The 25,025-nt window shown below is 46.7% G+C and overlaps 1 protein-coding gene across 3 annotated transcripts in view; it reads left to right on the top strand.

The window, feature by feature from the left end:
* Positions 1-25,025, top strand: part of LOC147900769 (pfkB-like carbohydrate kinase family protein) — a 157,720-nt gene that overhangs the window by 32,336 nt on the left and 100,359 nt on the right. For all 3 annotated transcript variants that reach the window (XM_087375565.1, XM_087375563.1, XM_087375564.1), the window contains exon 4: positions 18,931-19,008. In XM_087375565.1, coding sequence (XP_087231691.1) covers positions 18,931-19,008 — 78 coding nt within the window. The remainder of the gene's footprint in view (positions 1-18,930; positions 19,009-25,025) is intronic.

Raw genomic sequence — 25,025 nt, 5'->3', positions numbered from 1 at the left:
AAGCTAGTTAGGGGCACTTTTCCCTCTTTAAGAGGTTTTTCCCCCTAACCGCAGTTAGTTCACTAACTATGTTTAGTGACTACTAAGGTTTTGTCACTAGGACAAAACCTTATCTTTCCTTCAGTGTGTTGTACTCTTACACTCTTCTATTGCAACTAAGCTTTCAGCTTCCAAGCTTCTAGCTCTCACACTCTCTCTTGCTCTCTCTCACTCACTCTCTACTCACATTTGGTATCAGAGCAGATTCAAGAGCTTCGGGCTCCTTGCTCCCTTCAGTTCCAGCCCTTTGCCTCAAGCTTCAGCCTGCTTCAACTCGTCCGTACAGTTCGTACGACTGTACGGAATCCCGACGTACAGTGCAGTACAGTCTCCGTACTGTTTCCGTGCAGCGCCGTACAGCTTACGTACAGTTTCCGTACAGCGTCGTACATGTGTCGTTTCTCCCCGTACAGATTCGCCGTACATCGCCGTCACTTCCGTACATGCGCTGTCACTTCCGTACGTGCACATACACATGTCGTCGTACATGCTTGCTGTACGAGTCGTACAATCCATACAGTGCCGTACCAACTGTACGGCACTTCCGTACTGTTTTCAGTACAGTGACTCCGTACTTATTCTGCTTCCGTACAGCAGGTAGCTACTTGGTTTCGTACAAGAGAACTAGCAGGTGATCTTTGGCAGGAAAATTTTGCAGACAGCCATTGTTTGGCTCAGTATTTTGGGAGTATATTTGGGGCATTTTGTATATTGCAGACATTGCAATCATTGTGTAGTTTCGGAGCTACATCTGGAGCAAAATTGCAGATTTTGTTTAAAATTTGGGGCTTTTACAGACAGATCTGCAGATCTAGTCTGAAATTTGGGGCTTTTGTTCAAAAATTGCAGATTTGGGGCTTTTAGTAATTTTGCCCCTTTCTGGTTGCAATTTCAAGCCACAAATTGGGGCTTTTGTGTTGGGAGAGCATTTTTTGGAGTATTCAGTTCATACTGCCTTTCTTGGAGTGTTTGAAGCACTTTTGGCAGATTTTGGAGAGTTTTTGATGCTTGGACAGATTTCTGACAGTGCAAGTACAGAAATAGAAATCTAAGTTGCATTTACAACCCGTGCTTGGCTGTGTTTTTTGGGAGTTGTGCATTTCATTCCCAGTAAGGGAATTCAGCTTTGTATCTGCTTCAATCTTTTTCTCAGATATGGCCCATCAAAATCAGAATGAGTTCCAGTTTGGTGGTCTTTCACAAGAAGACAAGTTGGATGGTACCAACTACTCCCTCTGGAGTTTCATGGTACGTAATATTCTGATTTCTCGAAATTTATGGGATTATGTCAATGGGGATGAGATCCGACCAGCAGATATTGCACCTGTTACCCCTCCTCAGTAAGGAGGTGGAAGAGGTCGTGCACAGGGTGTAGCTGCAGGACAAGTTGTTGGTGCAGCTACAGTCAATACTCCAGAGCAGAAGAGATGGGATTCACGGGATGCCTTAGCTTTGTCATGCATCTCTCTTTCAGTGAAAAGATCTATCATTCCGCATATCCGGTCGTGTAAGACCTCCAGGGCAGCGTGGGATATCTTGGAAAGCATGTATGCAGCACGGAATGATGCAAGGGTATCTTTCTTGAAAAGAGAGTTGAGCAATACACATATGGAGGAGGGTGACTCCATGTCAGTCCACCTCACAAAGCTACAGGATCTCAGAGAGCAATTGTTAAACATAGATGAAATTATTCCTGATTCAGAGATGATTACAACCACTCTGAATTCTCTTCCTGAGTCTTATCTCAGCTTTCACACTTCGCTGAACTTATCATTGAGGGGGGGTTTTAATCCCCTCACTTTTCATGAGTTGATAGGACTTCTGCTTCAGGAAGAGCAGACCAAGAAAAATTTGGCTTCACGTGCAGGTGAACAAGCCATGCTCTCAAAATTTAAATAAAAAACAAAGGGACAGGCAAAGACATCAGTAAATCAGCCTTCCAGTGGGTCAGGACAGCCTTCACAAAAGGCTAAAAATGATGCAAGTAAGCCCAAAAAGAAGGGTTTTTGTCACTACTACAAAAAGCCAGGTCATCATATAGCAGAATGCAGGAAAAGGCTTGCAAAAGAAAAGAAAAACAGCTCGGGTATGGCTGTTTCAGATTCAGCCCCTCATGCATCTGACAGTGGGGATGCTGCAGCCAACTTTGTTGGACAGGATTATGCCTTTTGATCTTGCATTTCAGATTCTAGGTTGGCTGTTCCAGATGCTCGGGATAGTACAGCCTCTTGCAGTGATGATACATATGCATTTTTGACTTGCAGCTATGACTCTTCTACAGATGCATCTGCTTTCAGTGTTAATGAAACACTGAACACATGGTATTTTGACAGCGGTGCATCCAAGCACATCACTTCTAGGAAGTGTCTTTTTACTTCCTTGCATCCACCTCCCGTCGGTAAGAAAGTCACTTGTGCCAACAACTCATCATATTCAGTACGTGGCACAGGAGAGGTTGAGCTCACTGCCATTGATGGCTCAATTTTCAGACTTTCAGATGTCTTATATGTGCTTGGCATAACCAAAAATCTCCTTTCAGTGTCCACTCTTAACAGAGGAGGATTTCAGGTCATCTTTGAGGATGACAAATGTGCTGTCCGAGACAGGGAAGCTGACTATGCCTTAAGGTTATCTGGTACTCTGCTGCGTGGGCTTTTTCAGCTTGATATTTTTGAGAAAAGAGCAGCCCATGCTCTGGCAGTTTCTACCCCTACAGTTGCCATGCAAAATGCAGAATTATGGCATGCCAGATATGGCCACATGCATTACAACAGCTTGATAACACTACATAATTTTTCAATGGTTGATGCATTGCCACCTCTTGAGATACCTCCTCCACATGCCTGTGAAGGGTGCATTTTAGGTAAGATGCATAGATTCCCCTTCAAGAAGGATGGTTCAGTTAAAGCTGTCCGCAAATTGCAGCTTATACACAGTGATGTCTGTGGTCCCATGAGGACTCCATCATTGGGTGGTCATCTCTACTTCGTTACATTTATTGATGACTACTCCAATTTTACTTGGGTTTATGGGCTGAAAAAGAAATCGGAAGTGTTCACGGTGTTTAATTACTTTTCAGCCATGGTTGAAAACGAAACCGGACTCAAGATACAGACATTGCGCACGGATAGAGGTGGGGAATACCTATCTGCAAAATTTGATGCTTTTCTCAAGGGCAAGGGTATTGTGCATCAGCTCACAGTCAGGCTGACCCCTCAGCAAAATGGTAAAGCTGAGAGGAAAAATAGAACCCTCATGGAGATGGACAGATGTATGCTGAAAAGCAAACACATGCCTCATAAGTTCTGGCTAGAGGGTTTGATGTGTGCCAATTACATTTTGAACAGGGCTCCCACTAAGGCTTTAAAAACAAAAACTCCTTATGAGGTTTGGAATGACAGGAAGCCTTCAGTGGATCACTTCCGAGTCTTTGGATGCCTTGCTTATGCACATGTGCCAGTTGAATTTAGGCACAAATTGTCAGATAAAGCCATCAAATGCATATTTGTTGGATACAGTGCAGAAAGCAAGGGGTACCGTCTCTACAATCCTGCTACACGCAAAATCATAGTAAGTAGAGATGTGATATTTTCTGAAAATTCAGCTCACACTCAGGCTGATTTTCAAATGCCTTCGTCTTCAGAGGATGTCTTTGAGGGGTTGCTACCCATTGCTTTGGGTTCCCTTGCTGATTTTTTTGATGCAAATCAGAATTTACAGCAACCTCCAGATGCTTCAGTTCCACCACAGGATGTCTTGCCCCCTCCACAGGCAGTGGAACAGGTGGTGCAGCAAGAAATTGCAGACATACATGCAGCAAAAACAGTCCCAAACTGGCTGTTACAGACTCTCAGCGAGAGTAAACTTGATGCTCCGTTATCTGGCAGGACTCGCAGTGCAGCAAGGCACATGGAAGGTGCTAATTCAGTGGAATCAGCATATGCAGGTACTCTCCTTGATGAGGAAGAGCCTGCCACATTCGAAGAGGCAAAGGATAATGTGCATTGGATGAATGCCATGCACGATGAGTTGCAGTCCATTGCAAAAAATCAGACTTGGGATGTTGTGGACTTGCCACAGGGTAAACATGCCATTGGCACACGATGGGTTTTCAAGGTCAAACGGAAGCCAGATGACTCCATTGATAGATATAAGGCAAGGCTGGTTGTTAAAGGCTATGCTCAGAAAAAGGGCATAGATTATGAGGAGACATTTGCTCCTACATCCCGGATGACCACCATCCGATCAGTAATTGCAATGGCTGCACATTTTGAGTGGAATGTTCATCAGTTGGACATAAAAACAGCCTTCTTAAATGGGGACTTGCTAGAAGAGGTGTATGTCAAACCACCTCCGGGCTTTGAAATTACAGCAAATGCACTTCAAGTATGCAAGCTCAACAAAGCTTTATATGGGCTGAAACAGGACCCTCGTGCATGGTATGCCAAGATGCATGCCTTTTTGACCAGCAAGGGGCTGCACAATACTCCTACTGAGAGCACCCTCTACATCAAGATGGATGGGGGGGAAATATTAGTCATCCTTCTTTATGTCGATGACTTACTGCTCACAGGGTCCAATGAAGAAAAAATTGCAAATTTCAAAGCCGATTTGCAGACCAACTTTGACATGTCAGATTTGGGTCTGCTTCACTTTTATTTGGGGATCCAGTTCTCTCATGAGAGACGTGGCACTGTTATGTCTCAGTCCAAGTATGTTCAGAAACTCTTGGACAGATTTAACATGCAAGAGTGTAAGCCCATAGCCACTCCTATGGAGCCGGGGCTGAAACTCACAATGCATGATGCAGGAGAATCAGTTGATGCCACACTTTACAGTCAGGCTGTTGGATGCCTCATATATCTCTGCAACACTAGACCTGATATTCAGTTTGCAGTATCTCAGGTGAGCAGGTACATGCACAGCCCAAAAACTATGCATTGGCAGGCAGTTAAGCGCATCTTCCGTTATTTGCAGGGCACAAAGTCTTTTGGCTTACTATTTCCCAGGGGGGGTGACTTGCAGATGCATGCCTACAGTGATTCAGATTGGGCTGGTGATTATGACACTAGGCAGTCCACTAGTGGCAATTGTTTCTTTTTGGGTAAATCTTGCATTTCATGGCTGAGCAAGAAATAATCTACAGTGGCTACCTCATCATGTGAAGCTGAGTACAGGGCAGCTTTCACAGCAACAGTTGAATGTGTCTGGCTGCGACGTCTATTTGCTGATCTTCATCTGTCTTTGGAGGGTCCCTCTCCAATTCTCACTGATAGTCAGAGTGCCATTGCAGTGGCAAAGAATCCAGTGTTTCATGCTCGCACGAAACACATCGAGGTTCACTATCACTACGTCAGAGAGAAGTTGCATGTAGGAGAGATGAGTATGATCTTTCTGTCCACACATGACAACGTTGCAGATATTTTCACCAAAGCACTACCACGTGAAAAGTTTGAGGCATTTCGCAGTGCCCTGAACTTATATCCGTTTGGTGATTGATCAGCCTTGTACATGACATTGGCACTGCAGGGGGGTGTTAGAATTATAGATATAATTCAGCAGTGACCAATGTAATATAATAAGCTAGTTAGGGGCACTTTTCCCTCTTTAAGAGGTTTTTTTCCCTAACCGCAGTTAGTTCAATAACTATGGTTAGTGACTACTAAGGTTTTGTCACTAGGACAAAACCTTATCTTTCCTTCAGTGTGTTGTACTCTTACACTCTTCTATTGCAACTAAGCTTTCAGCTTCCAAGCTTCTAGCTCTCACACTCTCTCTTGCTCTCTCTCACTCACTCTCTACTCACAAAGAGATGGGATAAAATATGATCCCAAATTAGTTTTCTGATGTAATAAAGCCAATTCAAATAATATAAAGTCATTGTATGCTGGTTGATCCTATGTTGGTGTCGCCGTCTGATGTCTGATGCTAAGAACATGTGCTCCTGTATCAAAAGGAAGTCCATTGCTCTCCCTACCACTGCCCTCTGCAACTTTTGCCGAAGGATCACGTGCTGTGGCTGACTATGAGCACAGTTGTGGAGCCCGTACATGTTCCAACTCATTATGGTCCAGCTCATGAGGACGGGGAAGCAAAAAACTAGGCTCTCTTGTGAGTGGGTGCCTGTTTCAAAAAAACTTCCTTTTGTGACTTTGAAGGTGGTTTGGAGGGCGAGTAGTCCTTGTCCGTACATCGGCGTACTAGGGTGAACACTGGCTTTATGCCAATCTTCTGTGCCCACTTCATCATGAAGGAGACTTCTTCTCCGAACAAATCAGCACACTTCTGAAGTGGCCAGTAGTATGCGGTATCAGTCCTTGCCTTAGGCGGCAATTTGATAACCCCTACTGCCAAACCATACATTGGCTTCTCCTGCGTGAAGCTCAACTGAATCAGCACCATTGGGCGTGCCAAAGGTCTAGTCCCTATGGCCCTATCCATTCATCCATCATGTGTGAAATCTGATCCTCCAACATTCCTTCTACAGCATAGGAAGCATTATTAGCACATGTGACAGTCCTTCCTCGAGGTGCATTAGATGAGGAATGAAACAACTGTCTGCAAGAGGTGACGTGCTTGGAAGCACCACTATCAAAATACCAAGATTGAGCATCATTAGCAGTAAAAAGTGCATCAACTTGGGAGGGATCAAATGAACAATGGACAGCCCATGCCCTGTCACGGGGGCGTGAAATTCTAAGTACTTTAATGTACTACAAGACCGTGACAACTTTGGTTTTAAAAGTCCAAGCATGGGCTTAATAATGTGTAATTAAACGCGGCATGGTGCCTAGCACATAAGCGTAATTAATCCCTAGGCCCAAAGGCATTCCAAGGAATTAAAAGAGTGGTTGTTGGAAAATGATGATGTGGCATTTTTAATGGGCCCCCTAGAGGGCCATGTACCTTCAGTGGCCCCCCTAGAGTTCGAGGTGGCTCTAGTGCCTTCTATATGCTCCTTTGCCATTCCGGGACCTTCGTGGGCCTTCTAAACTTCACATGTGTGGTTTTCTCTCTCATCTTCTCCCTTTGTTGAGATTTTGGACTGGTTTTTCAGCCTCCTTCAGCTGAATTCCGTTTTTCTTCATAACTCCTCACCCGTTTGGATTCCTCGACTTCCGTTTGGCCTGATGGCTTCCCCTCTGCCTCCCCTTCGTAGTGATATGCTTTTCCCTCCGTGCCTTTGGTAGAACGGGTAGAGTTGAGCACTTCTTTTGCTGGTCGAATTTGCAAAAGTGGCTTTTTCAGGACCTTTTTACTTCTACCGCCTCCTGGGCCTCTCCTCTTGCAAAGCTACAGCTTTCTGTTGAATTTCGAGTGGTCCCACGCGCTGGTTGACTGGTTTTCTCAGTTTTGGAGGACTTTCCGGTGATGAAACTTCTCCAAAACCTTCTCAATGCATTCCTCTCTGAAGCACGCTTCTTTTGAGCCCAAGAACTCCCATTTCTTCGCGATAGAAGTGCTTCTTTTCGCATTTTTCAGTGCAATTCTTGCTGGTCGGCTCTTGTAAATGCTCTTTCTTCATGCCTTTGCACTCCTCTTTGGCTGAGAATGCAATTGGGCATTGGCTACTATGTCCTCTTGGCGATTGAGAACTTGGTTCGAGTTTTCAGGGCTTGGTGAGTTGTGATTTTGCTGCTGCAATTTTTGCCATAAGCTATTGGTTGGCCTCGTGTGCCGCCTCTTTCTTGGCTCACAGGTGCCCAGGCAGTGCTACATGAGTCATTCTTTGGTTGGGTAACTTTGCTGATTTTATTTTGGAGCTTTGAAAAGCTTTGTGAATGCCATCTGGAAACCACTCAAAGAGAGTGCAGCTGGGGTGCAGTGTGATTGCATTTGGACAGCCAATGGAATTGCACTCAGAAAAGAGAATGCCTCTGGGTTGAGCCTATGGGTTAAGTGCACTTATGTGATGGTGTTCTATGCTTGAAAGCCTTGTGAAGGCTTAGTGAATTGGGGCTGCGTGCTCAGTTGCAGGGAAGGTCTCCCAGATGCAACTTGTAATCATTTCACTGTGAAATATAAAGAAATACCGAAAGGGGCGCCACGGTGTTCGGGGCCAATCGGGTGCACTTGTCTATGTTTGTTGAGCAGGGGCATTCTAGCTTCCATCCCTTTTTCAATGTTTTTGCTTATGAACAAATGGGTAAGTGCCAAATGGTGATCATGCAATGGTTAATGGTTGTGATATATGCTTTGTGAGCTGTAAATAAGTGCTGAAGTGATTAAAGGTTGAGTTCCACTGCCCTCTGAGTGATTAGAGGCCGGTTTCATTGGTTCCATTGCCGGGATACCACAACTCTTCCTCAAGAGGTGGGCCTCAGTAGTTTGGTGGAAGGATATCTTTGCTGCACGTTTTGACAGCTGAATATTACAACCATAAACATGGTGAGTACCCATGAGCAAGAGAGCTCCACAACTCCTCAAAGAAGGCAGGAAAGCCTTAATGATCCAGCTAGTGTACAGCTGCAGGGAGCAGAACAAATGCCTTTCGAGCAGGCCACACATGAAGCTACAACTGAGCTCAACGATGATACTAGTTCTAGCAGTGAGTCAGATGATGCTACTATGTTGAATGCACATCTTGCAAGTGCAGTGACTGCTTTGACTCAGCTGGCTTAAAATTTGGCTCAGATTGTGCAAACAAATGCCAAGAAGAAGAAGAAATCAAGAAAGCACAAGCACGGAAAGAGTGAGTACACACATGCATCAGCTTCTCATGGCGGACAGCACACTCATGCATCAGTTTCCCATGAGGGACAGCCATCAAAAATGACTCAGAAAGTGACTTCCAAGAGAGAGGAATCACCCAAAAGAGCACTTGAGAAAGAGGTACAAAAAATACAGCCAGTGCAACAGTATGAGCAGCCAGCACAAGGCCTTGGTTTGGGTACTTCTACTTCTCAAAATAATAATGTGCAGTCCATAAATGTGGCTCAACCACCTCAGCCATATTTGAGGCAGCAACCTGAATGTTTTGGTACATATTCTATCTTTGATGCTATGTTGATTTCACCGCCAATTGGGCATAGAAAGCAAGCCATGTATGACAATGTGGGAATGCAGCCAGGCATGCAAGCCATAGCATATGCTCCCATGCCTAATGTTCAGCCAAGCATGGCTCTCCCTAGTGAAGGGAATGCTGCAAATATACAGCCATCTTTGGGACAGCCAATATCAAATGTATATAAAGAATTTAAGGATGGTGGTTCTTATGTCAAGTTTGAGACATATAATGGAGTACAGGACATGTACAAAGCCCTCACATTCCTTCAACAGTTTGATGCTGCATTTCTTGGGGGTTTGTTTACAGAAGCATCCAAGATGAGGAAGGTTGCCACATTTTTGAAAGGCAATGCAGTTAAGTTGTACACCAACCTTATGCTTCATGGAGATGCACCTGCTACTTGGCTGGAATTTAAGCAAGTGTTCTCTTCTACTTGGCTTACTCCAACTTTTGAAGTTGAAGTACTTTCACACTGGCATGACTTGTCATACAAACTTTGCAAGAATCTTGATGATTACACCCAGAGGTTTTGGGATGTTTTGCTGCCATTGAGCTCTTACAAGCATGTTTCTTTGAAAGAGCAAATAGAGAGGTACTGTTGTGGATTGCCTAGTGAGCTACGTGATTATTGCATCAAAACCAAGGTGGGTTCTATGACTCAATTAATTGAGAATGCAAGGATAGCATATGCATGGATGCAGGAGAAGAATTTGGGCTTTATGGACAGCAAGAAAGAAGACAACAAACGGGCTGCCAAACACCAGGATAAGGACATCAAATCTGAAAATAAAAATTATGGCAAACGACCGTTTCAAAAGGGAGGAAAAGCCCAATTCAAAGTTGGTCAAAGGCGTGGACAGCCTAATAAACAGCCCCGTACCAAGTTATCTGATGAAGAGAAAAAGTCACTCATGGAGCAAAACAAATGTTTTATATGCAAAGGAGAGGGACACCGCTCTTATGATTGCCCATCCAAGAAAAGAGACAGGTCAGATGATGATAAGAATGGTGATAAATAGGCTGATCGGAAGGGCAAAAGGCCTAAACCTTCCGTAGGACTTCTTCCAGATGTGATTGGGAGTTTGCCACATGCACATGATGAAGAGGAAATGAAAAAGATGTGCAGAGCATGGGGAAAAATCAGAAATCAGAATTGTTTGTTTTTCTTTGATTCTGGGGCAAAGGCGAATTTCATAACTCCTGATATGGCAGGAAGGCTTGGCATCAAGCCTGAGGAAATGGGGCCATCCGGCATGTGTGATATGGCCAACCCTGAACTCAACACACCTGTCACTCCTATCATTGGCAAGTTGAGGATGCATATCCAAGGATATCAGGATGCAGAGGACTTCTACATTATGCCTTTGCCAGAGTGTGATGCTTTGCTTGGGATGCCTTGGATGTACCGGGTGGGGGCTGATGTGTAGATGAGAAACAAGGAGATTTCTTTAACTCATAGAGGCAAAAATCATGTACTTGATGTAAAGTTGAAAGGGGAGTCCACATCCCTGTAGTTTTAGCTTCTTGTATTTCCAATGTAATAAAGCGTCATATTTCAGCGTACTTGATTTTTGTCAAAGAGGACAGCCAACCAGTTCAGGAAGGCTCTACTCTTTCTGCTTTAGATAGAGAAAGGGCTGCTTTTATTTCAAATTTTCAGGATTGTTTCTCAGATGCACTTCCTCAAGAATTACCTCCCAAGAGGCTCGAGGATCATCAAATTGATATAATTCTAGGAAGCTCACCGCCTAATATACCTCCCTATCGTGTCAGTAAGGCACAACAGGAAGAGATAATGTCACAAGTGAAGGAACTCTTGGAAAAGGAATTAATACAGCCAAGTGATTCTCCTTACTGTTCCCCTGTGTTGCTTGTGCAAAAGAAGGATGGCAGTTGGAGAATGTGTATTGATTATAGGGCTTCGAATAAAGTCACAATTAAGAACTGTTTTCCAATTCCACGCATTGATGATATATTGGATCGGTTGGAAGGTTCGTCAATGTTCAGTCGTATTGACCTTAAAAGTGGATACCATCAGATAAAGATACGGCCTGAAGATGTCTACAAGATTGCCTTCCGCACTTCATTTGGCTTATATGAGTTCCTTGTGATGCCTTTTGGTTTGACTAATGCACCTGCCACTTTCAATAGAATGATGGACATAATTATTAGAGCACGCAGAAAGTTTGTGGCCACTTTCTTCGATGACATCATTGTGTTCTCTAAAAATGAGCCGGAGCACAGGAAACACCTCTCTATTGTGTTTCAAGAGTTGAAAAGACACAAGCTATTAATAAACACGAAGAAAAGTGAGTTTTTTATGCATGAGATTCATTTTCTCAGTCATATAGTGTCAAAGGATGGAGTCAAGATGGATCCTGCAAAAGTTGAGGCCATAAGGAGTTCGCCAATTTTGAAAAATCTGCATGAAGTCAGAAGCTTTCTTGGGTTGTGTTCATACTATCGGAGGTTTATAAAGTACTTTGCAGAAATTGCTTCTCCCTTGCATGCTTTACAAAAGAAAGCTGTACCGTTTCGGTGGGGACCAAAGGAAAATGCAGCTTTTGAAGAGCTGAAGCAAAAGTTGTGTTCTGAACCCGTTATTATCTTGCCAGATCTTGCAAAACCCTTTGCTGTAACTTGTGATGCATGTGGGAACAGCATAGGAGGCACTTTGATGCAGGATGGCAGAGTGGTTGCATATGAGAGTAGAGTTCTCAAAGATGCTGAATTGTACTTGCAGACATACGAGAAGGAAATGTTAGCAGTGATACATGATTTGACCACATGGAAACATTACCTTCTTGGAGCTGATTTTTATGTGCAGACAGATCATCAGTCACTTAGATATTTTCTCACGCAGAGAAAATTATCTGAAAAGCACATGAGATGGGCTAACTTCCTCTCAATGTTTCATTTTCAAATTGTACATGTGCCGGGTAACAAAAATGTCGTGGCTGATGCACTTTCCAGGAAACTACAGCCTGAAGCAGTCTCCAAGAAACCCAGTGTTTCAGCAGTGAGCATTGCTTACAACAATGTGTTAGATGTGATGAAAGATCAGTATGTTAATGATGCTGATTTTTCAACTATTTATCATCAGCTTTTTGATGGTCAAAGGCATGATCACTATATGTTGAAAGAGGGTTTCATTTTGATGCATGGACGACTTTGTGTCACTGATCAGATGCGACAGAAAGTCATAATGGAAAGTCATGCTCCTCCATATGCAGGACATAGGGGAATTACAGCAACAATTACAGCAGTAGAGCAATACTTTTATTGGCCATCTTTGAGGAAAGATGTGAAAGAATATGTGAGAACATGCATGGTTTGTCAGAAAGTAAAGTTTGACAGGCAGAAGGCACCTAGGTTGTTACACCCTTTGCCAATTCCGGATAGACCATGGCAAAGCATAGCTATGGATTTTGTGTTTGATCTTCCACGTACTCCTGCTGGACATGATGGATTGTGGACAATAATTTGCAGGTTTAGCAAACAAGCCCACTTTGTGCTAGTAAGAAAGAAAATTACAGTAGATCAAATGGCCAAATTGTTTCTGCAGCATGTCTTCAAGTATCATGGGATGCCTGAATCCATAATCAGTGATAGAGATGCGATGATGACCAGCCTCTTTTGGAGAGGGCTGTTTGAAAATATGGGCACTACGCTGAATTTTTCGTCATCTTTTCACCCTCAGTCTGATGGACAATCAGAGTAGGAAAACTCTACCATCTTGAATATGTTTAAATGCTATGTCTCAGACCACAAAAGCAAATGGGAGCATTATTTCCCTTTGCTGGAATATGCTTACAATAATACGGTGCACACATCCACAGGTAAAGCACCTTTTGAAATAGTGGAAGGTGCCAGGAAGATACCTCCCCTTTTGCATACAAGAGAAAATCTTCGAAGCTGATCGTTTTGTGGAAAGCCTTGAAGAGGCTTACAAGAAGATCAAATATGCCTTGCAAAGAAGTCAAGACAAGCAGAAAAGAGCAGCAAATAAGCACCGCAGGGAATTGGTATTCACAGAGGGTGATTGGGTTTTGCTGCGTTTTCAGGAGGCAAGGCTGAAAAATAAGAAAGGCAAGGAAAGGTTGTACACAAAGCTGAACATGCGTTACTATGGTCCTTTCCAGGTTTCTGAAAAGATAAACGAGGTAGCTTACAGGCTGAAGTTGCCTCCGCATTGGAAGATACATAATGCCTTTCATGTGAGCTTATTAAAGCAATATCATGGAGATATTCCCGAGGATTTACCTGATGAGGTGCAGCCTGAAGTGAAAGAACAGGATGAACTTCTGGTCCCAGAGCAGATTTTGGCACACAGAGATAGAAAGCTCAAGGGTAAAGTTATCCGTCGCTACTTAGTAAAATTTCAAAATTACCCATCACTTGATGCGAAATGGATGGAGGAAGGTGAACTGGCAGATTCACCTGGGATATTGCAGCTTTACCTTGATGCTTTCCAATTAGAGCCGAGTGCGGTCCGAGCTCCTACAGGTAGTTCAGCAGAGCGAGCATCTGGAGCATTACGTGGTGTTCGAGAGGGGGATAGCACCTCCACTCCCTCAGTACAGACGGGCTCACCGTGATTTCATGAGGTCGCTTAATGACACTGTATGTTTCATTCGAGATACTGAGCTGACAGTATCTCTGCTGTGAGACTTCATGATATTGATGCATCTTGACTATTGATCGCCGAGCATCACATAGATTTTGAGCAGTGTATATGGATGGATGCATGCCTCTCCTAGCCATATTTTCACTGTCTTTGTATACTATAGCTGCGGCTTTCTTGTATACTCTTTTATGCTATATTTCATGCTCACTCCTGTGTTTTGGGCCAGCAAACTGTGGTTTGCTGTTTCAAGAGAGGGGTATGTCACGGGGGCATGAAATTCTAAGTACTTTAATGTACTACAAGACCGTGACAACTTTGGTTTTAAAAGTCCAAGCATGGGCTTAATAATGTGTAATTAAACGCGGCATGGTACCTAGCACATAAGCATAATTAATCCCTAGGCCCAAAGGCATTCCAAGGAATTAAAAGAGTGGTTGTTGGAAAATGATGATGTGGCATTTTTAATGGGCCCCCTAGAGGGCCATGTACCTTCAGTGGCCCCCCTAGAGTTCCAGATGGCTCTAGTGCCTTCTACATGCTCCGCCATTCCTGGACCTTCTTGGGCCTTCTAAACTTCACATGTGTGGTTTTCTCTCTCATCTTCTCCCTTTGTTGAGATTTTGGACTGGTTTTTCAGCCTCCTTCAGCTGAATTCCGTTTTTCTTCATAACTCCTCACCCGTTTGGATTCCTCGACTTCCGTTTGGCCCGATGGCTTCCCCTCTGCCTCCCCTTCGTAGTGATATGCTTTTCCCTCCGTGCGTTTGGTAGAACGGGCAGAGTTGAGCACTTCTTTTGCTGGTCGAATTTGCAAAAGTGGCTTTTTCAGGACCTTTTTGCTTCTACCGCCTCCTGGGCCTCTCCTCTTGCAAAGCTATAGCTTTCTGTTGAATTTCGAGTGGTCCCACGCACTGGTTGACTGGGTTTTCTCAGTTTTGGAGGACTTTCCGGCGATGAAACTTCTCCAAAACCTTCTCAATGCATTCCTCTTTGAAGCACGCTTCTTTTGAGCCCAAGAACTCCCATTTCTTCGCAATAGAAGTGCTTCTTTTCGCATTTTTCAGTGGAATTCTTGCTGGTCGGCTCTTGTAAATGCTCTTTCTTCATGCCTTTGCACTCCTCTTTGGCTGAGAATGCAATTGGGCATTGGCTACTATGTCCTCTTGGCGATTGAGAACTTGGTTCGAGTTTTCAGGGCTTGGTGAGTTGTGATTTTGTTGCTACAATTTCTTTTTGCCATAAGCTATTGGTTGGCCTCGTGTGCCGCCTCTTTCTTGGCTCACAGGTGCCCAGGCAGTGCTACATGAGTCATTCTTTGGTTGGGTACTTTGCTGATTTTATTTTGGAGCTTTGAAAAGCTTTGTGAATGCCATCTGGAAACCACTCAAAGAGAGTGCAGCTGGGGTGCAGTGTGATTGCATCTGGACAGCCAATGGAATTGCACTCAGAAAAGAGTATGCCTTTGGGTTGAGCCTATGGGTTAAGTGCACTTATGTGATGGTGTTCTATGCTTGAAAGCCTTGCGAAGGCTTAGTGAATTGGGGCTGCGTGCTCAGTTGCAGGGAAGGTCTCCCAGATGCAACTTGTAATCATTTCACTGTGAAATACCGAAAGGGGCGCCACGGTGTTTGGTGCCAATCGGGTGCACTTGTCTATGTTTGTTGAGCAGGGGCATTATAGCCTCCATTCCTTTTTCAGTGGTTTTGTTTGTGAACAAATGGGTAAATGCCAAATGGTAATCATGCAATGGTTAATGGTTGTGATATATGCTTTGTGAGCTGTAAATAAGTGCTGAAGTGATTAAAGGTTTAGTTCCACTGCCCTCTGAGTGATTAGAGGCCGGTTTCATGCCCAATCATCCTGGAGAGCATGTACATGTGAAGCATCTGCTGGCTCGTGGGATTCAATTGCACGTGAGGCATTTACTGTCAATCCTGCTTTCTTTTTCTCCGAAGCAATGCGCTTCCTACATTCTGAAATGTCATGTCCAGGCTTGTGAGAATAGTTGCATCTTTTCTTCTTTGACTTATTTGCTGTATTTTTAGATGCATTGCAGGAATTGCCAGTGTTAGGCGCAGATTTAGGCTTGCCCATAGGCTTGGAAGCCTTGCCTCTTCTTGTATGTTGTGAAGAAAATGCATGATCAAGAATAATAGCTTGTCTATTAGCTCGACTTTGGTCTTCCTGCAAAAGCAATGTGGAGTCTAGTTGAGGTCGCGGGAGCTGGGCACCTGGATTTGCAGTACAAAAGTGGCGACAGATGGCCACGGGTGCTGTAGAAGACCTCGAAAGTGCTGCAGCAGGGGCCTAGAAGCAGTTGCATCTGCTGGAAGCAGCCATAAGGCAATTTTTGGCAACGAAAAGACTCTAGGAGCCTTGGGCAGCAACTGGAGAGCCTCGAATAGGCTGGAACAGTGACGACCAGCAGAGGATCAGACTCCCAATGAGCAATGGAGGACTCAAGGGGCTGAGGAGAGCTGGAAGACAAGTGTAAGGTTGGCTCTGATACCACTGTAGGATCGATAAACGAGAGAGCAAGTACAAGGTACAAGAGTCGATAGTTATCAAGCGTCATGTCAACTAGACTAAAATGAAAAGATAAGTACATAGTACTTGTAGGTAGACCCTAGGACCAAGTGTCCTAGGTGTCACATAGGACTAAGTGTCCTATGTGGCATGAAAGGCACAAAATACACTAAGTGCCTATAACTATGCCTACAAGGCACATACCAGGGCCCATAGGTCATCACTAGAACAGGGAGAAGATGACCTACAAGGCAGAGGGGAGGCAGAGAAGGGGAGGCGAAAGGGAGGCAGAGAGGTGGCAAGGGAGGAGGCGGAGAGAAGGCGGGGATGTGGCAGAAGATGGCGGGGAGAGGAGGCGGGTGAAGGAGGTGGGAGATGGTGGGGAGAGGAGGCGGGGTGAATAGGCGGGGAAAGAGGTGGAAGATGGCGGGGAAAGGAGGCGGCGGAAGAGGGCTGGAGGAGGAGGGAGAAGGCGGAGAGGATGGGCAGCAGGAGCAGCCAGGGATCAGCGGACTAGTCTTCAATCGGGTGCCTTTTGAAGTAAGAAACTTGGCCCGGCTCTGAAACTATTTACCATATGAGACTCTATGCTATTTGTCCATGCTTCGAAAACACGGTGGTACCATTTGTATGGTGCTAGGTTTGAAATCCCCTTGACATAGAGAGTATTAGCCTGAATTGAAAGGTTTAAAGGTCAAGTGGTTTGAACTTGAGTTAATGGATGCAGGAGTGTTTAGAGCATGTAAGATATTTTAAAGAACAATATAATATGATAGCATATGCATTAAATCAGATGCCTATGGTAAATGCACTGAGTTTTACGTTAGCTTCTAATGGGATTTTTGAGTCCTTGCAACTTACTCAAAATTTGAAAAGAAGTTAATGAAAGGAGCCATATATACATTACATTTGCTGATGATAAGCATGCTATAGTTTCCAGAAGTGGGTAAAATTTTCAACATTTTTCAAGATCGATTAATTGTGCCTATGGTTGGTGAAGTAGTGCAAAGCAAAGACAAAGTGGAGAAACCATACCATAGTAAATGGTTATCTACTGTGTAAGGGTAGAATTTGTCTTCCAGATGATGAAATTTTATATGAGTATCATGATAGCATGGGTGCAGGACATCCTAGAATTTAGAATACATATGATGTTCTAAAGAGAACATTTCTGTCCTGGTATGAATGAGTATGTCTAGAATGATGTTGTTATAAGTGCTTGGGAAGAGAATGCTACAAGGGAAAGCGTAACAAAATTAAAAAAACCAATGTTATGTATTGTTGCAGAGGACATCAACTCTTTTTAATGGGGAGCAAATGCTACATTAATAATAGTGTTATGTGGCATTGTCCCTAGGGGGTTTGTCTTGGGGTTTAAGTAGCTAATGCTACCCCAAGGTCGTAAGTGTGCTAAGAGTCCTAAGTGGCCTAGCACTTAATTAGCAATTCACCAGTGTTATGTATTGTTGCAGAGGACATCAGCTCTTTTTAATGGGGAGCAAATGCTACATCAATAATAGTGTGATGTGGCATTGTCCCTAGGGGGTTTGTCTTGGCGTTTAAGTAGCTAATGCTACCCCAAGGTCGTAAGTGTGCTAAGAGTCCTAAGTGGCCTAGCACTCAATTAGCAATTCACCAGTGGGCATGGGGTGGTAGGATAGTACATCTGGGGCCTTCTAGTTACAGGACCTGATTAGGCTAGGAAATGCATGTCTTCATTGTCCATTGTTGAGCTTGATATTTCTGACTAGGTGTAATATGCGCTACTCCACTCTGTGGGTAGCACCTATGGGTATCGTGAGGCTCCCAGGCAATGCGATAATGCAAGGATAGTACCTCGGATGGAGTGTCATGTAGCTATCCTAATTCTAGTCTGGCTTGTGTGGAGGGCAAGCACTGGATCATTTTTTCTGTTATGTATACTTAGTATGGGCTTCTCTCTTGTGCAAAAGCTCGTGATCCTCTGTTGTTGAGGTCCTTGGTCAGCTACTGGTTGCATGAGAGTATTTTTTTGTCGCATGAGAGCAGCACACTGTCTGTTATGTCAATGACTCGGCTTATGTCCTAGAACTCCTACTCAAAGAGACGATGGTATCTACCTTGGATGTCATAGTAGTGGGATATCTCAATAACACATGCTTCTCTGTCTCCACCTCTTGCATGTCACATTGAGTGCAAAGTCTAGCTCTCATTTGTGTCGTGTGGCATCAGCCTCACACCTTGTCTCAATGTGAAAAAATGGGATGATGTCCAAAGCTGACACATGGGTATCCGTGCAGCATGTGATACGTAAATTAATAGGTATCTGGGTTGTGGATAAAGCCAACCTCTCTGAGGATAGATACGTAAGCTGCTAGAATTCAATGTATGAAGCCAAGGATTCATGTGTTGTTAAAATTTTATGTCTGTTTAATAGATGCTGGTGGCTTTCAAACTCACAAATGATGCTTTCTCATGTACACATGCTTGTCTAACTGTGTTGACAATGCTTCTCCCTATTCTGAAGATTATTAACGTTAAATGCTTTTATTATTGGGATGGACTCTTTCTAACACATATACATGAACAATAGAGCATTTCCTCAACGTAAAGATGCACACATACCTCTTCTACTCTTTAGCAATATCTCAGGCAACCATTAATTGAACACTATGCAACAATGTCCAAGGTAACCACTTTATGTGTATTGGAATTTTGGCTCTTATTTGACTCTGTTATTGATCTTCTTGCAGGTTCAGGGGGGTGGCAACTGTGGAAATGCATTGACAGCAACTGCAAGGTTGGGACTTGAACCAAGGGTAATATCAAAGGTATGACCACATAAAGATAGGAGGTAGACTGCATGCATATTGAGAGATGTAAGAATGCTATCATACACCCGCATCTGCTCCAACCAAGGGCCAATAGGAAGACCTCCATGCGCTATCATTCAGAAAAAGTAGGAGATATTTTGTGGTCTGAGACTGAACCAGAGGCGTGTCCAGAACCTAGATCTCACCTCTCGAGGTACGTGTTGTGCTGCCCAATCCCTCTCTCTTGACGGAGTGTAGGCTACTGCCTCCAACTGCAAGCGGCGTCCTAAGCGTGTAGTATAAGAGAAGAAGGGCACCTCCTCCACTCTTTGAGTGGCCTACTTTGGACTGCCAGAACCACTCGCCTGGGTCCCACTGTACCTCAATGAGGGGAGGACCCTCCCATAACCATAAGCGCCAGCGAGTTGCATCTAGATCCGAGATGCAAGAGGGGTCGATCAACCACTCCTTGCCCAGACGGCCCACTACTCTGACCCTTTGCCACCCTAACTGATCCAAGGCTCCATCCATCTCTGAATCTCCATCTGTCAGAGACTGCAAGAGTTCACCTAGACGCACACTGTAGAACCGGGCTCGGCTGAGAATGGGAGGGGGCATAGCTGAATCCAAAGAGGTACCCCTGTTCCTGAGAACTGGCCCAACCACTGCGTTGGTGTGAAAATTTGAAGGCCCGCTCACCAAGACTCTGGGATAGCTGCCTCAATCTTTGCCATCCTTGGGCCCGCGCCCCGAAGATGTGAGAGGGTCTCTAATCGTACCTCTGCATCAGTTGGGAGTCCCGCCCACGTCTTGAAAGATTGAGCTAGGCCGCTGTCCCACTATGCCCAACCGATACGTAACCTCTGTCCCAGCATGCGACCATCTTGATCCCGGACCTCCGGGTGCTAGATCAAAGGCTGTCGTGCAAACTCCCCCAAAAACTCAGGACTAGCTCGGATAAGAGCCCCTGCCAATCGCTACCAAACTCTGAAGAGACTTTGCATCAAGGGAGAGCCCTTCCCTGTAAGGGGGGCCTCCGAGAAGAGCCATCTGTGTGAGTGCTGCCACTGACCACCTGTGCGGGGGGTGTTTCAAAGGAGACCGCGCTGCAGAAGAAGCTTCCAAGGCTCTATACCTGGAGTGAGGCCCCTCACTACCAACTTGCCCAACAGGGCTCTGCTCCGCATCTCTGGATCAATGACGCCCAATCCTCCCTAGGCATGGGGCAGGATCACTGTCTGCTAGGCTACCCTGGCTTGGGGTGTTACGTGTGCCATCCGATCCTACCCACAAGAAATTGCGCACGAAGCGCCTCAGCTGTCCCATGCATCCCCTGTGAAAACACTAGCACGAGGCTATGTACCAGGCGGTAGCAAGGAGGACCTGGCTAGCCACCAAGGCCCTTCCTGTAAGAGAGTTTGGCCGAGCTCCAATACAAAAGCTTGCGTCGAACACTCTCTACCCTACCCTCTCAGCCCCCCCCGCTACCTCCGCTAACCCCCCTCGCTATCCCTCCGCTACCCCTCGCTACCCCCCCGCTACCCCCTTCGCTACCTACCCCCACACTACCACCTCCGCTAACCCCCCTGCTACCTCGCTACCCCCCCGCTACCTCGCTAACCCTCTCGCTACCCCCTGCTACTCCTCTCGCTACCCCCTCCACTACCCCTCTCTACCCCCTGCTACCCCCTCCGATAACCCCCCCCCGCTTACCCCTTGCTACCCCCCCCCCCCTTTAAAAAAAAATAAATTTTATTCCAAAAAAAAAAAAAAAACAGCAGCTTCGACCTCCTGCAGTCTCTTCTTTGCCCCCATAATGAAGGGAACAAGGGGATGAGGATAGGAGACTAGGCGGGAGACCCCTCGATCCAAATCTGCATACGCGTAGAGATGGGGAAGGGGAACGGCGACAAGGCGAAAACACAAAAGCAACTCAATCTGGAGGACTTCAACAAACGCAGCAACCGGAGCGGTTTGACAGTGGACAGCAACGCGGCCCAGAAGAAAGGGGCCCACCCAAAGCCCATGCCGCTCACGACATCCTCGACCTCTATGGTTACCACCACTATTTCACCACCATCAGCCCCCCCCGCTACCTCTGCTAACCCCCCCCGCTACCCCCTCCACTACCCCTGCTACCCCCCCGCTACCCCCTCCCTACCCTATGCTCCCTCTCGCTACCCCCTCCCTACGCCCTACTCCCTCTCTCCCTGCCACTGCTGGGAGGCATCTTGCACCTCGCACAGCTCCTAGGAGCTGGCACGAGTGAGGCACCTGTCCCCCTAATGAGCTGCTGTTGCCTGGCGACCCCCTCCCGCTACCTCTGCCACCCCCCCGCTACCTCTGCTAACCTCCTCCGCTACCCTTGCTACCCCCCCGCTACCCCCTCGCTAACCCCCTCCGCTACCCCTCGCTACCCCCCCGCTACCCCCTCCGCTACCTACCCCCCCGCTACCCCCTCCGCTAACCCCCTCCGCTACCTCGCTACCCCTTGCTACCCCTCTCGCTAACCCCCCCCCCCCCCCCCCCCCCGCTACCTCGCTACCCCCTCGCTACCTTGCTACCCTTCTCGCTACCCCCTGCTACCCCTCTCACTACCCCCTCCGCTACCCCTCTCTACCCCCCGCTACCCCCTCCGATAACCCCTCCGTACCCCCTTGCTACCCCCCCCCCCCCCCCCAACCCGTTAATTAAAAAAAAAAAAAAATCCAAAAAAAAAAAAAAACAGCAACTTCGACCTCTTGCAGTCCCTTCTTTGCCCCAGGAGGATGAGGACAGGAGACTAGGTGGGAGACCCCTCGATCCAAATCTGCATACGCATGGAGATGGGGAAGGGGAACGGTGACAAGGCGAAAACACAAAAGCAACTCAATCTGAAGGACTTCAACAAACGCAGCAACCGGAGCGGTTTGACAGTGGACAGAACCGCGGCCCAAAAGAAAGGGGCCCACCCAAAGCCCATGCTACTCACCACATCCTCGACCTCTATGGTTACCACCACTATTTCACCACCATCATCCGCCTCATCATCTACACCACCTCTCTCCTTCCCCTGCATCACAGGTCTCACCACAATACTTTCCCCTTGTATCACCTCTACCTCTCAGTCAGCCACCCTTCATCACCTCGTCCGGCCTCGCTACTCCTACATATCACTCCCCCGCCCAGATCATGATGTCCCCACCCTCAGTACAACCTCAACAGCCCACCTTCATTCCAACCCCTCTCGAGATCCAGTTCCCACCTGGTTCAGGACATCTTAGGCCCCCGCCAGATGCTTGGGACTCCCTATTGGCTGAGATACACAGCATCCAGGCCCATCAGGCAGAGTTGACACATTACACCCAGGAGCAGGCCTGATACACCCAAGAGCAGGCCCGCATTTTACACGAGCAGGGCACCCTTATCCAGGGACTCGGACACGACATCACACAGCTTCGAGAGGAGCTCGGGACCCTCAGAGCAGCGCGTGGAGGGACCCTAGAGATGGAGGCACAGATAGCCACGATACAGTCGGCTATAGGAGAGACGACTAGATGGGTGGACGTGGTGAAACGGGAGCCCGCAAAGGCAACCGTTTCAGCCGCCATACAGGAGCAGCAGCAGAGGGCTTCGAAGGCCCTCAACATCTGGATATGAGGGATCACGTGAGACAGCACCAGCACCACTACGACGCCCATGGAGGCGGCGATGACCTTTGTGACCACCACCATGGGGGTCCCCGACCATGGCATAGAGGGAGCATGGTGTGTTGGGAGAGATCCCAACCGAGAGTAGCCCCTAGTCATTCGCTTCAGAGATTCACATGCTCGACTAGCGACACTCCGACACCGAGCCTCTCTACGAGAGCATCCCACCCTGTCCATGGACGAGGATTTGACACCACTACAGATTGAGGAGCGATGAGTTGTTCTGTAGCAGCGGGATGTTGCCCGCAAGGAGGAAAAATGGGCCGTGGTCCGAGATGGTAGGTTGTTGACTAGCACCCGTCAGGTTCCCACCCGTACCCCCTAGGGAGACGAGGCCTATGAGACTTAGGTTTTCGAGACCCTAGACTGCACCATTTGGAATTGTAATGGTACCTTATGGTCAGACCCAGGGAACTTCTCGGAGTCTTATACAGGACGAGACATAGTCTTTTACACGGAGACACATCAGAGCCGAGAGCGTCCACTACCGATAGTCAGTGGCTACACATGGGAGTCAGCCTTCAAGGATGAGACGAGGGATACAGGAGGAGTCCGAGGATCCAGGCGGGGTCGTAGTATTGTACAAGTCTTCCCTCACTGGAGCCATCTCCATTGAGAGGAAGGACGCACACTCCCGATTCATGTGGATCCGGATCCGACGCACAGACACCCGTGACCTTTTCATAGCAATATGCTACTTCTCGCCAGACACATCCCACTTCGCCAGAGTAGCACGAGAAGAGGGTGAGACATTGCCATATGCACCCTTACATCAGGATATCCCAGACCTTTCAGCCCGCGGGGAAGTTCTCCTTGTTGGGGACTTCAACGCCAAGACGAGTACGTGACAGGCACCACTCCTGGACTTCCGAGACGACTCTATCATGCTACCAGACATGGACCTAGACGGAGCAGGTATGACCAGGACCTCATCGGACCAACACGGGCTTGTTACACCATATGGACACACGCTCCTTGATTTGGGTAGGATGCATGATCTCATCATTTATGACGGGCTCGACCTATGGCCCTCCTCAGGTGGTTTTACTTGGTTCCCACACGGGGGGGGGCACTAGTGTAGTAGATTACATCATGGGATCCCCTACCTTCACTTCATGTATCACTGACTTCACCATAGCACCACTCCCTCCAGGAGCTGATCACACATACCTATTCTTCACTATTGCCACCCCACGCTTAGCCACACCACACACACCACAACACCAACCACGACATACACTTTGATCACAGCCTCTCACCGGCCTACTCTGGATGCCTAAACAGACTCCTAACCTACATCGATCACATACCACTCATAGAGGACCGTGCTGCCTTGATTAGTTGCACACTCCACGGGGCTGCCCTCCAAATCTTTCCCCACATCACACGGTCCACTAGACCACCACCTCTTGGTTCTGTACCATGCAACAATTGGTACGATGTGGAGTGCAATGCTTATCGCCGGCAGCTCCGACTTGAAACCAGATGTCACCTCTCGAACACACCAGACACGGTACGCAAGTACCGATGTCTCGTACGTCGGAAGAAGCAGGCATTTCTTCGTCAAAATGAGGAGGAGCTGCTGCACATCTTGTACAGCAACAACTCAGGATTTTTGGCGGAGATTCCTTGAGCGTTAGGTCCCCATCACCCCTCACCGACAGGAGAGTCTAGCACACGTATGCACACCATCTATATGATGTCCCACACCAACCCACTCCAGACCTCATACACACACCTCGTCCCACCACTTGCACGTTGTTCACCAGAGGGGGAGTCAAGGACGCGACATTGAAAATGCACAGTGGCCGAGCTAAGGATCACGAGGGGCTATGCACTGAGTTTATCACATATGGGATTGACACGTTAGCCCCGATCCTAGCTTAGCTATTCAATGACGCTGTTTGCCTTGGCTTTCCCCGCACTTGGACACTCAACACCATCACCCCCATCCACAAGGTAGGGGATCCCATGGACCCGAGTAACTACAGGACTATCATGATTGGACACGTGATGTCCAAGATCTATGCAGCTGTATTAGATACATCGGTCAGCCTGTTCGTAGAGATGAGAGGGCTCAGAGCAGAGGGTCAGGCCGGCTTCAGGCGAGACCATGGGACTATGGATCACATACTCACACTCAGAAGTGTCATTGAGGAGGCCAGATCACGGAAGGAGAGGGTATACTGTTGCTTTGTGGATTTCCGCAAAGCCTTTGACACAGTACCTCGAGCTCGTCTTATCACACGCCCACAGACACTGGGATTTGATCAGGAGATCATCTGGGCAGTCATGGCACTGTATGAGAGTCTCAGGCGTACAGGCGCAGGTTGGACAGATGAGATC

The sequence above is a fragment of the Dipteris shenzhenensis genome, chromosome 6 (assembly GCF_047967505.1).
Source record: "Dipteris shenzhenensis isolate YYH24624 ecotype China chromosome 6, Dip_SZ_1.0, whole genome shotgun sequence".
Classification (NCBI taxonomy): Eukaryota; Viridiplantae; Streptophyta; class Polypodiopsida; order Gleicheniales; family Dipteridaceae; genus Dipteris; species Dipteris shenzhenensis.
This window is presented reverse-complemented; position numbering and strand designations above follow the sequence as displayed.